This window comes from Prosopis cineraria, unplaced genomic scaffold, assembly GCF_029017545.1.
Source record: "Prosopis cineraria cultivar Desert tree isolate PC_DT_omini unplaced genomic scaffold, ASM2901754v1 PC1, whole genome shotgun sequence".
In the NCBI taxonomy this organism is placed as follows: Eukaryota; Viridiplantae; Streptophyta; class Magnoliopsida; order Fabales; family Fabaceae; genus Prosopis; species Prosopis cineraria.
Genome location: NW_026555332.1, coordinates 51510806 through 51527562, shown reverse-complemented (window position 1 = coordinate 51527562; position 16757 = coordinate 51510806). Strand labels below are relative to the sequence as shown.

The window sequence follows — 16757 nt, the reverse complement described above, 5'->3', positions numbered from 1 at the left end:
AATAAAAGAAACAATTATTCATGTAAATTTTGAGGCAGCTCTGTTGCATTGCATCAATTATCTAAAGACAAATCTTTTATGCACTGTCCAAATTAGATAATATTCTTGGATGAAATGTCTAAATTATATGATTTTTTATATTTTAAACTAAAAATATGATTTGATTTCTTCATAGGATGGTAGTAAAAATATTAAAATCTAATTGAAGAAAAATCTTAAGTGTTGCCCCTAAATAACGTAACTGAGCAGATAATTTGTCAAAAGAAGGTTGGCTGTTGAATATCTGGATTGACAAAGGTAAGAGGGGACCGAGCAATGACAAAGCTATTCTCAACATTAATTACTTTCCATAATGACGTGGTGATGAGAAAATGAAGATGCCAAGACGGACCTATATACATCGGAAAGAAAAATATTTGATCCTCTATCGCCTTTAAGGTGATGAACTGTATTCTGCAGCAACAAAGGATAGCTGGGGCTAAACGAACATTTTGCCTCCACATACAATATAATGGACTGTCATATTTAACGTTTGGACCTGAGATTCACATTATGACATCCGCGCTGATATCGACTACTTTTAACTTTCAAGGAGTTCAGGAAACAGAGGAGAGATATCAGAATATGAAAAGAAAAAAAAATTGAATTATATATATAATGTTGGCATTGCACTGCAGCTTCACGAGTGTCAATTCAGCCCAAAAATAAAACAATATATTAATCCCATGTTTCTCCATGTAACCTTAAATCTGTCAATGTCTTGCTCGCATGATCATTTAAAATTAAGGGGGAGAAATGTAAATAATAGGTGGATGGGAAGTTCACGTCTTGGTCAAAGGACTTGGTCAGTAGGCAAGGAAAACAAGGTGGGAGGCAACTCATGACTTGTATTAGAAAAATGCCAACGTGTTCTGCAAGGGCATCTTCAACCTTTTTTAATGAAGCCCCTCTCCCATGTCAATTATCTCTAACCAATGACTAATCCCTATAAATCACAAGTTATAAATATCTTCTTCACGTCACGAGCCACGATCCTATGCGCGCGCCTGTGACTACATATATCATCAAAATATCCACATGTTTCCCGCCCCGTTATCTCACGAACTCGTCGCCATGCAGCTCTTCTCCTTTTTGCTTTTTTCTTCCTTTTCTTTCTCTATATCTACCTTCGATTCCTCACCTCCACCCCAGAAATCGTCAAAAGGGGCTTCAATAACTACCCTTTCATCGGAGCATTGCCGGATTTCGTCAAGAATCGGCACCGTTTTTTGGAGTGGACCACTCAAGTTCTCCGCGACTGCCCCACCCACACCGCCTTCTTAGCTCGTCCCGGCAATGTCCTCGATGTCCTCACAGCCAATCCACACAACGTAGAATACATTCTCAAGACCAACTTCCACAACTATCCCAAAGGCCAAAAAATGACTTCCGTTCTCCAAGATTTTCTGGGCTCAGGAATCTTCAACGCCGACGGCCACCTCTGGAAAGTTCAGAGAAAAACCGCCAGCTACGAGTTCAACTCCAAGTCACTTCGAAACTTCGTCATGGACAACGTCACCGTTGAAATTCAGACCAGGCTACTTCCCCTTCTCTCCAGAGCCTCCCAGACTCGCCGGGTACTCGACTTGCAGGACATCCTGGAGCGCTTCGCCTTCAACAACATTTGCAAGCTTGCTTTTAACGTCGACCCCGGATACCTCGATGGCGACGGAACCACCCGAGCTGACCTCATGCGGGCGTTTGATGACGCCACCACCCTCAGCACCGAGAGGTTCATGTACGCCTTCCCGCTCATGTTTAAAATCAAGAAGTGGTTGAACGTAGGATCAGAAAGAAGGCTGAGAGAATCAGTCGCAGTTGTACACAAGCTCGCGGATGAGATCATAAGGTCCATATTGGAAGTCAAGAAATCTAATCAAGACCAGGACTTACTGTCCCGGTTTATTGGAACAGAGGAGAGCTCGCCCGAGTTTCTGCGAGATATCGTCATAAGCTTCATTCTAGCAGGGCGTGACACAACGTCGTCTGGGTTGAGCTGGTTCTTTTGGATATTATCCTCAAGACCGGACGTAAAACGAGAAATAAGGGAGGAGCTGAAAGCGATTCGCTCTAAAAACGGGCGGAACAAAGGAGATGGATTCGGATACCAGGATCTTAAAGACATGCATTATCTGCAAGCAGCAATATCGGAAGCAATGAGGTTGTACCCACCAGTTCCGGTGGATACGAGAACGTGTTGGAGCGAAGAAGTGTTGCCCGACGGTACGATGATTAAGAAGGATTGGTTTATAACGTACCATACGTACGCCATGGGAAGGATGGAGAGTATATGGGGAAAAGATTGCTGCGAATACAAACCAGAACGATGGATTGAGAATGGGATTTACAAAGGGGAGAACCCGTTTCGATATCCAGTGTTTCATGCAGGTCCAAGGTTGTGTTTGGGGAAACAGTTGGCCTATATCCAGATGAAGTGCGTCGCAGCTTCGGTGCTGGCCTTGTACGACATAGAAGCACGGCACAAGGACGAGTGTCCCCAGCATTTGTTTTGTTTGACTTTGAGGATGAAAGGAGGCTTGCCAGTGGCCATAACCCAAAGAGATCTCGACCCTAATTAAGAAAGTTCATTTGCGTAATTTACGGACAGATTTATGATGCTGGACGGCACTTAACTATTAATATTGGCTCTGATTGGGAATCAGATATCTATTATTGTCGTCATAACAGAGGAGAATATTTGTAATAATGAGTTTGACTTTTTCTATCATTTAAGAGTTACTATTGAATATTGTCATGCTCGGATTCCTATTGCTACATAGAATAAAATCATTTTTCAATTATTTAATAATAAAATCCTCGGAGCATATAGCTAACTAGCTCTGGACCAGAGAATTAAAAAAAAAAAAGCTAACTTATCAAATTTATCTTAAAATTAAAAAATATTTAGGGAGAATTAACAACTGAATTAAGAACAAACTAAGACCGTTGACAATGTTATTAATAACCATAGTTTAATTATTAATGAATATTGTGATAATTAATTTCTTTGTATAGCACTTGTATGAATTTCTTGAGAAATATTTAACTATTTTCTTATTAAATATAGAAACAGAACATTGGAAGAGCCACTTAGAGACAGTTTTTAATTTTGACTATCTCCCCATTAAATAAAGAAACAGAACATAAGAGGAGGTATTTGGAGACAGTAAATTATAATTAAATTATTGTTAAGTGATTTATACGTGACTTGTATTAAGGATGAAAAAATTTCATCAATGGGGATGTAGTGTTATTTTATAATTAAAAATTTTTATATTTAACAATGGAGATTATATAGTATTATTTCATAATTGTTTAACATGATAAAAGTTGAAAATAAAAAGGAAAATGATCCTGCCAGAGCACTGGAAGTCTGGAACCTATCGACATCCTAATTGATGAGCGTTTGCAAACTTGTGTTCCCGCGCTGAGATTTAATTCTTCGCATTTATAATTGGGGAAATGACAAAGGGATTTTAAAAGAATTAATTAATTTAAGTTAGATTTTAAATATTAAATTTTCAAAATTTATAATTTAAATTTTAAATTTTATTACTCTGTTGTGATAAATTTATAATTTATAAATTTTAATAAAAAAATAATTTTTTATTCTTCAGCCATGTTAAAATTTAAAAATAAGTTTTAAATTTACCACAATGCAATTGCAAAATTAAGAGATTGAGTTGTTACTTTTTGAAGTTTGACGCTTGGATCTAAATTAAATTAATTAATCTTCTTGGGACCTCTTTATTATTTTTCCTTTATAATTTGGATGCTTGAGTCGGACCTGATGGTGAGAATAATCTGGGAGACATTTACAATTGAGAGTGCTAGTAGAGTTACATGATAGTGGAGGTACCCCCCTCACTTGAAAAATATTATAAGTATGGTTTGTAAATTTTTCAACTATGCATCCTCTATTTTTGATATTTTACACGTTTTAAATTAAATAAAATATTTAAGCTTACAAACTTATTATATACTCCTTCTATTTAAAAATATAAAACATTTTTTGAGGAGTTAGATGTTAAAAATGTAAGACATTTTTAGTCTTTTGAGGTGTAATTATTGCCTTTTTTCAAAAGTGCCCCTATTGATAATGACTTTATATTTATTATAAGGTGTTTAATAAGAGTAAATATGAAAAGATAAGGTTAGTTTAAAAGTAAATAACTACTTTATTGAGGGTAAAATTTAATTAAAAATATTATATTTTTTAATAGGGAGAGTATAAAATAGTTTAGTGACTTATATATGATATTATTCATCGTGAACAATAAAAGTATCAGGGTGTCAGAGATGCTGAGTCTCAAAAGAAACGAAGGATTCACAGACTCCTTTATTACAACTTGCTCGGATGTGAAGATATAAAGGAATAAGAATAACAAGCATTTGATTAATAGAACATGCAAACTATAAAGTTGTAAAGATTATAAAGCTAAAGACAATACTAAAAAGCTATTTGAGAAAAAAAAATTAAAAATGTAATAGGCTTCAGTGGCTGATTGTTGTTCAGTCCTTCTCTCTATGACCTTCTCTTTCTTTTATAATAATGGTCTAATTAAGACAGTTGCTCCCACGAAATCTAAAGCTTGTTTGCGACATGTCAAGGATTTAATAGGCAAGACCTGTGAGATTCATGGCATGATCTTTCCAATTTACAATGCGCATAGGTTGTCATTAGTTGCTAGCTTATGTTGCTAAAATATCTATTATTGAGGTCATGATCTTGTGAGATTCAGGGCTCGTTGAAGTCATAGTTTTGTGAGAGGCAATAGTTATAACAGTTCTCACCTCACCCCATCAAGGGTCTTTTAGACTTGAGTCGATGTTGTTTCATCTTCTACCACCATATGATCCTTTGGTCTCAGTGAAATTGTCGAATTATCAATGGCAGTGTTCTTAGTTTGCACCATATTCTTCCCTTTTAAAGATGAAAGTAATACCACAAATGAAAAACAATTAGTGCTAGCTCATAAAGGAAAAGAATACGTGTATAATGATAATTGCCAACTCTATGTGCAAATGCAAGTACAAAATAAGCACACAATCATATAACTAGTCACACACCAACCACAGTCTAATTCTCAAAACTCGAGAACTTGATACCAATTTGTAAAAGGTATCCTAAATTAGGACTTAAATTAACTTAATGGTACCAAACTTAGCCTCAACTTCCTTAAGTGGTAGAGGTTGAGGTTCGAGTCTGGAAGCTCCTAAAAGACCTTTTTAATAGGGTGAGAAATAACTCAAGTACCACTTTGAAAAAAGTTAGCTTCTATGCCTTTTAGGTAACAGTCTTCACCCCACCCTATTAGGGGTTTTTTGGACTAGGCTAACCCATCTCACAGCAGTGGAAGCTAGCTATCCCCAAGATGATACTTGGGTTATTCCTCACCTTACCAAAAAGGTCTTTTGAAACCTTTCTAAACTCGAACCTCTAACCTCTACCATCTTAAGAAAATCGAGGCTAAGTCTGGTATCATCGAGTAACAGTATACAATGATTCCAAGTCTTGAGGGATTTAAAGACTCAGTTAAGTTGTTTTGTGATGATTTGGACCAACCTTGTCCTTATTTGATCACTTGTTGGGCCTAACGCTTCATCCCCTCAACCCTATTCCTGCTATGACAGTTATATCTTTTTGAACATGCATCATTTCAATTTTAGCTTAAACAGATATAAAGAGAATGTTTACATAAAATATTATATCAACTTATTCTAGTATGATTATTATTTTTTAAAAAATATTAGTTTTTTACTCTTTCCGTTCAAAAATGTAAGGCATTTTTAACCGAATCTCACTCTTTAATAAAATAGTTACCTATTTTCAAACTAATACTATCTTTTCATATTTACCCCTATTAAACACCCTACAATAAATATAAAGTTATTCATTAAAAAAATACTTTTGAAAAAAGACAATAAATACACCTCAAAAGATTAAAAATGCCTTACATTTTTAAACATCTAACTCCTCAAAAAATGCCTTACATTTTTAATGAATGAAGTATTAAATTATCTTGTATCCCTTAGCTTCGATCTTGCTCTGCCATTGATTAGGAGAATTTCAATTAAAAACCATGAAAGAGACTTAATTACTAGTGGGTCCCAAAAAATTTTGAATTTCAATTCAGTTCAAGAAAGAAAAGTCAATGATTTTAATGGTAAAAAAAATTAAAATATCCTTCACTTGTTATGTAAAATTACTAATCGTTAATTAATTTTCTTACTTCAATAGTTAATTTACCAATATCACTTATAAATTACATCCGTTTATTAGACAATCAGTAACATTAATTATTAATTTGTTAATTTACTAAGATTAGTTGTAAATTACAAGACATGTTAGTAATTTTCAACTAATATTAGTAAATTACAAGACCTGTCAGTAATTTATAATTAACGTTAGTAAATTAATAAGTAAAGCTAGTAATTGAATAACTGATATTATTACTTATGATTAAACAACTGATATCAAGTCTTGTATAATTATTAATATGTCAACTCATATAAATTGCAACTCATATTAGTAAATTAACAAGTGAAGTAGAAAAATTAATAATTAGTGATTTTATACAACAAGTGAAAGGCATTTTAATCTTTTCACTATTAAAATTATTTTGACTTTTCTCTCCTAAACTGAATTAAAAATTTAAAATTTTTAAGACCTATCAGTAATTTAGTCTCTTATATAGTCCTTAACCAAAATTTTGTCTTTACAGTTTTGTTAAAATGACTATTTTACTCTTTTTTCAATATTTTTCTATGCTAAAGACTATTTTATTCTTTTTTCAATATTTTTTTATGCTAATCCTAATTTTCATGTTTTTTTGTCATTTTTTCTATTCTAATTTCAAAGCATTCTAGTATTGGTATTTTAAATATTTATTTTTAAATGTTTTGGGATCCCATAATTTTTTATAAAGCTATTCAAGAGCTTGGTTAATTGTTGATAGCCACGATTGATTCGTAATTTATTTATTAAGTTATGTTCAGCACCTACATTTTAATACATTCTCCCCTCCTTTCTCTCTTGATTGTTCATTCTCTCTTTGTTTTCATCCTTCAAGGATTTGAATTCCTTGAAACTCTTGTCCAACATAGAGTTTTCTAAGCCCCTAATAAGTAATTTACTCAATGCCATTGATATAGACAAATGTGAGTGTGATGATGAAGAGTTAATACAAACATTTTTAAAGATATTTGATTTAACTAATGAAGGAATATGCCATCATAAAGAAATAATTGAAACAATAAATATGGGGATTGAGGAAGAAAGGACAAAAATTTAAAATGGTAAATAATCCTACAAGAGAACAAATGATCGAGCTATTTAAAGAATACCTTAATGTGATTGCTTGGTCTTATAAAGACATGCTAGGGCTCGGTTAGGGGATTGTCTCTCATGGAATCCCATTATTATCAAATGTTAAGCCTAAAAAGAAAAAATTGTGAAGAACAAGAGCAGAAATATCGTTACAAATAAAGGAAGAAGTCATAAAGCAGCTAGAGGCTGGTTTTCTATAAGTGGCCAAGTATCCTAAATGGGTAGTAATTATAGTCCCTGTTCCAAAGAAAGATGCAGAATTTGAATATGTTTTGATTATTAAAAATTGAACGATGCGAACTCGAAGGATGATTTTCCTTTACCTACCCTATATGAATGTCTTAGTGGACAATACTAAGTGCCATAACTATTCATTTATGAATGGGTGCTTAGGATATAATCAAATCCCAGTACATGAAGATATAAAAAGAAGACTACTTTCATTGCGCAATAGGGAACATATTATTATTAAGTGATGCCGTTTAGCTTAAAGAATGCCGGACAACTTATCAATAAGAAATGGTAGCTCTATTCTATGTTGATGACATGGTTGCCAGATCTGTAGAAGGAGAAAGTTGTAGTTATCTTTCAAAAGCTGTTTGAAAGGTTGAACAAGTACAAACTTAGATTGAATCGAAACAAGTATGTCTTTAGGGCATTATCAAGGAATTTGTCAGGCTTCATCGTAAGTCATAAGGGAATAAAGGTAGATCCTAACAAACTCAAAGCAATCCAAGACATGCCTCCTCGTTGATCAGAGAAATGAGTTTGTAGTTTTTTGGGATGATTAAATTACATTGCAAGATTCATTGCCAATTTAATAGCAACTCGTGAATAGACCTTTAAACACTTGAGGGAAAATAACACAATGAATTAGGATGACAATTGTTAAAAATCATTCAAGAAGAACTAATATTATTTTCTAAATCTTCCTCTTTTATTTCTTCAATCAGCAGGTTAACCTTTATTACCTTTACTTGATAATTCTCCCTAGGTCAATAGAAACCATGTTAAGGCAGTATGATGGTACCGAAAGAAAAGAGCAAAAGATTTACTACTTGAATAACAAGTTTAATGATTGTGAACATTATTCAATAATTGAGAGAACTAGCTGCAAGTTGGTATAGACAACTAAAAGGTAAGATAACACGTGCTTTATTACATTACATGCTCAATTTCTAATATGAATCCACTAAATATTTTTTTAAAAGTTTGTAAGTAATTAGAAGGGTGTCTAAGTTGAAATTAAGCAGTGCTATCTGAGTATGATATAAAGCACGTGACTTAAAAGTAGGTTAAGGGAAGTGCAATAGCTAATATAAGGCATGTGACTTAAAAGTAGGTTAAGGGAAGTGTAATAGCTAATCACTTGGCTGAAAATCCCTTGCACAGTTATCAACCATTAAACTTTCATTTTCCTAACGAGCACATATGTAAAATAAAAGAAGAAGATAGCAAAGAAAAGAGGTAGGGAATGTATTTTGATAGTGCAGAAAATACTTATGGAAATGATGTTAGGGCAGTAATTGTGTCCCCTAAAGGAAGATAGTTCCCAATAGCTATCAAATTAGAATTCAATTGTACCAATAATGTATCTAAATATGAAGCTTATCTCAATGGACTCAAAGCAGCTATTGCCCTAAGTAAGAGTGAGAATAGGTCAGGCTCTTAATAAGGGCCTGTAGCCTGGCCTACTTCAGGCTCAACCTAGCCTATTAAGTTCAAGCATTCAATTGGGTTTATTTAGTTAAATAGGTCAGACCTATGAGCCTAACAGGCTGACTTACACATATATATTATATAATATATCACAAACACATCAATTTTACCATTTAATTTTTAATTAATTTATTTTTTTATTTCTAGTTATGTTTTCAATCATATTAGACTTATATATTAATTTTAATGTTGTCACTTTATTATTATATTGTATTGTATTTAGTAAGTTCTTTCAATTATTATATATTATAATTGATAGATCAAGTTATATAGAGAATATTATAATTATCTTAAAGTATATTTGAGATGCTTAAAACAAAAATGTGAGCTATTTAAAATGCTTACTTTTAAGTAGGCTTCTAAATAAGCTTTTAGGTTAGGTCAAGTTTTAGATAGACTTATGTATGAGTTGTGAAAAAAGCCTTATACAGGCTTTAGGCTAGATTAGACCTCTAACTTACCACACATGCTTAAATCTATTTAGTTAAAGCCTAATTTAGCCTAGCCTATTTTCACCCTTAGCCCTTAGGGTTAGATGCTTTGAAGTTTTTGGCAATTCTACCCTTATAATTCATCAAGTAATAGGTGAGTGGTGAACAAATGATTTAAAATTGCTCCCTTATTAAGAATTATTGGTAGAATTAATGAATCAGTTTGAAGTCATTAACTTTCACTACTTGACTCGATGTAAGAACTAATTTAAGGATGCACTTGCCATACTTACAACCATGATTCAACTTGCTCATAGGGTTCATATCAATCCAATCTAAATTGAAGCTATAAGTATGCTAGCCTATTGCTCGAATATTAAAGAGGAACATAACAGGTTACCTTGGTTCCATAACATTAAACCTTACTTCATTGATAAGTTGCATCTGGCTGGAGTAATTGAGAATGATAATAAGACTCTTTACCACCTACCTGTGAACTTCTTTATCAGTAATGGCATCTTGTATAAGAGAAGTTATGACGGCACACTACTTCATTGTGTAGGCTCAAAAGAAGCACACAAAATTATGAACGGGGTTCATAAAGGAATATAGGCACAGATGCAAATAGTCATGCAACGGCTAAGTAAATTCAAAGATGTGGCTACTTTTGGATAACAATAAAGAAATATTATATTGGATATGTTAGGAAATGTCATAAGGGTCAAATCTATGCTAATAGGGTTAATGCTCCTCTCATTCTACTACATAAGTTAGGGTCACCTTGGCCATTTTTGATGTTGGGTATCGATATCATTGGTCCAATTAACCCAAAAGTCTCAAATAGGTATCGTTTCATCATTGTGGCCATTGATTATTTTACCAAGTATGTGGAGGACAATTCATTTAGTAGTATCACCCAAAAAGTCTTTCTCAAATTCTTAAGACAAATATCCTTTATTAGTATGAGATCCCTAAAAGGATCATTACAAATAATGGTCTTAATCTAATAGGACAATAATTAGGAACTTTTGTGAACAATTCAAAATAAAACATTACAATTCATCCCCTTATAAATTTTCAGAGGGGAAGTTGCAATTGCTTATTTCATCATGGTCATTGCTAGCAGAAAAATAGTCATTACTTATATTAAAGTAGTACTAATATTTATTTTTAGGTCAAAGTATATTTTTGCCTCTATACTTCCCTTCTAGAAATGTTGGGCACCCTATACGAATAAGTGGGGCATTTTCCCCCAAACCATTTTCCAAAAAAGTAAATATCCCCCTCCGTTAGTGATCTATTAATGGAGGGAGATTTTTGCTCCTTTGAAAAATGATTTAGGAAAAACATGCTTTACTTATTAGTACAACGTGCCTAACGCTCCTCAAAGGAAAGTACAGGCGCAAAGTGTGCTTTAATTCTAAAATTTTTCATATAAAAATATAAGATATATATGTGTGTGCATAAAGATTAATTAAATTAAATATAAACATTATTTGACCTTTTTGTCATGTGAAATTTTTGAATTTTCACAAACATTAGGAATAATCATATTGCTATATGAGTCGATAAGACTTCGCAAGTATAATGTTTAAGTTTACAAAAGAATGTCAAGAAAAATATATTTTTTTCCTTTCCATTTTATATTTCAAAATTTTAAAAAATTGAAATTAAATTTATTTTTGCAAGTTAAAAATACATATCCAAATTTTAAAAAATTGTCTCATTTGCAAAATAATAAGTTATTTTTCAATTAATATCTCTCCAAAAATAATAAAAACCAAAATTACAATCCTGAACTAGGTGGGCTTTAATCTCCAAGAAGGTACATAAGCCTTAGACTGCCTTATAAATAAATAATATTTTTTATTATTATTTAAATTTACTTTCCCTTTTTTATATTTATTTTATTTTAGCATGTGAATAATTTTAAAGGCCATACTAATTACACAATTAACTAAAGTAACCGTCATAAGAATAGGTGCTATAGAGTGTGTAAAACTTTTCCCACTCATAATTGACTCATGAAACTATCTTTTATAAAAACCATCCTTATTAATTTTAGTTGGTTTTTTAAGATTTTTTTTCAAATGCAATTGTCAATTACTGAGTAGCTTTTTATTAAATGCAAATAGCTAGTTATTTCTTAATTAAAAAACTAACTACTACTACATTTTTAATTTATATTTTTTATAAGTAAAATCATCTATTTTAATAAATATTTATTACACATTTCTTAAATCACCTTTTATTATTTACATTAATAAAAAATAATTAATATATACTTATATTAATTAATGTAAGGTATTTTTAGTCTAGCTTTTTTATTTTTAAATATAATTATTATAGTTAATTAATTTTTTTAAATTATATCATATAATTTTTTTATATATAAAAACGGATGGATTACTTGTTAATTAAAAAGAAAAATAAGAATATTATAATATTTTTTTACACAATATCATCAGGTTAACGATTGATTTGACATTTCAAAAGCTTTTTGTTGTTGTTTGATATTAAATATTTACAACGATATTTTCTCAAAAAGGAAAAAAAAGGTCTCCTCTGACATTTAATGAAAGTAGGCTATTTTATTTATATAAGTTGGCCATTAAAACCGTTGCAATATGTGCATCCTCAACACCTCACTTGGCCTTCTCTTTCTAAACTCCAGAGTGCAAACCATGAAATCAATGGATCTCTTATCTCCATCATCTCTACTGTTCGTCTTCCTTATCTCTTTCTGTCTTTACCTTTTATTTTTCAAGTTTGCCAGAAAATCCTCCGAGAGGGGCTTCCGAAACTACCCCTTGCTGGGAACTTTACCTGATTTCTTGAAGCATCGCGAACGCTTCCTGGATTGGACCACCGAGGTTCTCCGGGACTGCCCCACCAACACCGCCGTCTTCTACCGTCCTGGCAAAGTCCGAGGCATCATCACGGCAAACCCAGACAACGTAGAGCATATGCTCAAAACCAACTTCCCCAATTATCCCAAAGGCGACCGATTCATTAGCCTCCTCCACGATTTCCTCGGCACAGGAATCTTCAACTCCGACGGCGACCTCTGGAAGGTTCAGAGGAAAACCGCCAGTTACGAGTTCAACACCAAATCGCTCCGAAACTTTGTTATTGAGAATGTCACCGTCGAAATTCAGACCAGGTTATTTCCTGTCCTCTCTCGGGCCTCCCAGACCCTCCGGGTTCTGGACATGCAGGACATCTTGGAGCGTTTCGCTTTCGACAACATTTGCAAGCTCGCTTTCAACTACGACCCTAAATGTCTCGGAGGCGAGGGAACCGGCGGAACGGAATTCATGTCGGCGTTCGAGGATGCCGCGACGCTGAGCTCCGGGAGGTTCAGATACGCTTTGCCTGGCGTGTTTAAAATCAAGAGGTGGTTCAACGTAGGATCGGAGCGGAGGCTGAGAGAGCAATCGTGACGGTACACAAGTTCGCGGATGAGATCATAAGGTCCAGATTGGAAGCTAAGGACACAAATCAAGACCTGGACTTATTGTCTCGGTTTATCGGAACGGAAGAGAGTTCTCCGGAATTTCTGCGAGATATCGTGATAAGCTTCATTCTAGCAGGGCGAGACACAACGTCGGCTGCTCTGAGCTGGTTCTTCTGGATACTATCCTCAAGACCAGACGTGATGCAGGAAATAAGAGACGAGCTAAGAGCTATTCGCTCGCGAAATGGGAAGAACAAAGGGGATGCCTTTGTGTTCGATGAGCTGAAAGAAATGAACTACCTTCAAGCAGCTATTTCGGAAACGATGAGGTTGTACCCACCAGTACCGGTAGACACGAAAGCATGCCTGAACGACGACGTGTTACCTGATGGGACGGTGATTCAGAAGGATTGGTTCATATCTTACCACACCTACGCCATGGGAAGAATGGAGAGCATCTGGGGAAAGGATTGCTGCGAATTCAAACCAGAAAGATGGCTTGAAAACGGGGTTTACAGAGGTGAGAATCCGTTCCGATATCCAGTGTTCCATGCAGGTCCAAGGCTGTGTTTGGGCAAAGACTTGGCCTACATTCAGATGAAGTGCATAGCGGCTTCAGTGTTGGAGTTGTTTGAGATAGAGGCACAGAATAAGGACAAGTGTCCCGACGATGTGTTATCTTTGACTTTGAGGATGAAAGAAGGCTTGCCCGTTGGGGTATCCGAGAGAAATGTCTCGTGTTGTGAATCCTGATTTGCCCAACAATCTCCGAGGGCAAATTCCATCTGTAAGCCAAAATAAAAGCTGCTGATTATTATAATTAGTTAAATTACAACGTTAGTGCTTCCTTTCATGCGTTTGTTTATAGTATTGGCTTTTTTTCTTTCCTAGTTTTGTTGTTGCACTATTATACTCTAGATAATTCACGGGAGAACATCTTATACAGAGATCTTACATCTGCGTGTTAACGTGTTTGATTTGTTTTTCACCAAACTCGGGCTTTCAATCTGAATCTAACCAACAGACTGAACAAGTCAATGGTGCGGGTTAACGTTCTTCGTAATTAAGTGTAGTTTTATTTTTTACGTTTCACGCATATCATAAAAATTCAAATACGTGTGTTGCAAGAAGTAGTGAAAGACAATAATGCAATAAAAAAAAAAGATCTTTACTGTATTAATTCAAACAGAACCAGGTTTTGTGGTACTTCATTTGTTTGCCCCCTTCTCTCCTCCGTCTATCACAATATTCATACAAACGTCAAGATCATTGAGCCTTTTAAAATCTTGGATAATTTTTACTCTTCATCAACCTTCAAATTTTCAGGGAAGATTGACCTCAGCACCCACTTCAATAACTGCTAATGCCAAGTTGCTTTTGTCACATGTTGTATAGTCTTGCAGTTTTCCCTCTAGAGAGATCAGGGGATGTACTAATAACTCAGCCAAGTTAGCTCGTGAGAGGGGAGACCCACTTATCTTTATACCTATGCTCACTTACCTGTCACGATTTATCATTTTTTATGAGTTTAAAGAGCTCGGTACGTTATAAAACCCTCCAGAATGCTTCCAAATAAGTTTAACAGTACTAGAGAGTGCAAGAACATTTAAAAAAGTCTACACAACTCTAACCTTAATATTTTAATATTTATTACTAGATCTTTTCATATAAATATCTAGATATTTGTTGTAAATATCTAGGAGAGGATTTTATAGAATCATTTATAACCATAGGATCAATTCAATCTCCACCATCCATTAAGGAAGTGAAAAATATCTAGATCTAAAGAAAAGATCTATAAATATTTCACCCCTCCTCATTTGTAACACACAATCCTTGAGTTTTTAAAGTAATACTACTCTTACATTCTTCAAGTTTTCTTTCAAGTATCTTTTACTTTCAAACTTTTTCATTCCTCAAATTTAGTCAAGCATCCTCTTTTAGTTAGATTTACTTAATAACTTTCAACAAAAATCATCTGAGTACCACACTAATCAAAAAACTACCCCCGTGACATACCGCTTTGTTGCATTAAAGTGGATGGTTGATGACGATAAGGTTTTGCAATATGCAGATCCACGTAACCTGTCATGGCTTTCTTTTGAATAAAATTAGACTAAAAAAAGGGATCAATTTGCATGATTGGGTATAACCGTATCAGATTCCCTTGCTAGAGCATATACTCTGGAACCAAGGCCGCCAATTCACGCACTACCATGTTCCACGTGACATCATCTCATTCGCGAGGAAATCTACACCCTTCAAGTCATATCCAATATTGCTGGTCAATTTTTTTAAAAAAAAAATCATATCCAATATCTGGTCCAAAAAAAAAAAAACAAATCATATCCAATGCCTCATGTCTTCCTCGTCATCTCATAGTAGAATAAGTTAATGTTAAAAAATAATTTTTTACATTTTATTTTACTTTTTTAAGGTTAATGATTTAAACTGATTTTTATTTTTTATTTTCAAAACTTATCCTAAAAAATTAATCTACAAATTTTTAAAATAAGTTTTTATTAAATAAGTCAGGTTAACCAAATTACAAATCCTTGCAGGCCAACTTATATTTATGTTTTAAACAAATTTTGTAGAGTAGTTGCTTGCAATGATTTATAGTTTGGTTTATTTAAACTCTGATTAAATCTATTTAACAAAAATATATTTTTAAAAAAAGTTGCAAAATAATTTTTTAAGACAAGTTTTAAAATAAAAAATAAATAAAATCAGTTTGAATTATTATTCTAATATATGTATATATATAAATAAAGTAGCGAAATAATGTGTAAACAATTATGTTTTAAAATTAAATTATTTTAATATGAGATGAAATGGCAACACATGTGGTATGGGATATGAATCAAAGGGTGTAAATTCTAAGGAAGTAAGAATTTGAGAAGATCCGGATCCAGAAAATCTACTTCGTCTTTTCCCTATTAAGTCATCAAATGTGGCGCCTCTGATCCCCATTTGCCATGGGAACAAGGGACAAGTACAATCGTTCCCATATTTAACTGCTAAGATTGGAATTCTGTTAATAGATGAGAGGCCTCGATACAAAACAATGTATTATTATGTTCATTTAAAAACATGAATATTACTCCCCCTATCTCAAATTATAAGATGCTTTTAAAAAAAAATTTCATCTCAAAATATAAAATATTTTAAGTAGATTAATATTTTATTAAATGCAATGATTTTAATATTATCTTTTCTCTAATCTTCTCTCTCTAATAATTTTCATCCCTTCTCTTTTCAATATATCAAATAATGAGTATTTTTAAAATTTTATATTTTTGTTTTAAAATATAAGTTGTTAAATTATTTAATAAGATCTATTGATATATAAAAACTTATTTAAAAATACCTTATAATGTGAGACATGAGTATTCTTTACATTTTATAGAATCATTTATAATTTTATGTTATTCTGTTTATCAAATCACTTCTAAATAAGTTTTAACTAAATTTTAACAATAGATGACGACAAGATTAAAACTACGAGGTCCTGCTAAATAAAATGCAAATTCTTCAGGACCCCAACAGCGGGGAAGGAATAAAAAAGGGGGGAAAAACAGGGAAACGATTCCTCCATCTAAATATTATATAAAGTCTACGCGTAAAGGTCTTGTACTCAGTACACTACAGTAGAAGAGAACCATGCTGTTATGTACAAAATTGGAGCCCAGTTTCCCTCACGTTCCTCTTATTCTTGCTTGTTGGAGAAACTGAAGCATGGGTTAGATATTACATGTTAGATCTCAACTGAAAACATTTT

The 16757-nt window shown here is 33.2% G+C and overlaps 2 protein-coding genes across 2 annotated transcripts; both read left to right on the top strand.

Annotated features, from left to right (window-relative positions):
* Positions 1-1055: 1055 nt before the first annotated feature.
* LOC129302262 (cytochrome P450 CYP94D108-like) lies at positions 1056-2785 on the top strand (the record flags this gene model as incomplete). Its single annotated transcript, XM_054941010.1, has 1 exon — positions 1056-2785. A coding segment is annotated over one exon (1563 nt), but the record flags the coding sequence as incomplete, so codon positions are not given.
* A 9362-nt stretch (positions 2786-12147) lies between these two features.
* Positions 12148-13951, top strand: LOC129308427 (cytochrome P450 CYP94D108-like). The gene is given in 2 exon segments (XM_054949537.1): positions 12148-12951; positions 12954-13951. Coding segments are annotated over 2 exon segments (1524 nt in total). The 5' UTR covers positions 12148-12203; the 3' UTR covers positions 13730-13951.
* Positions 13952-16757: the final 2806 nt, after the last annotated feature.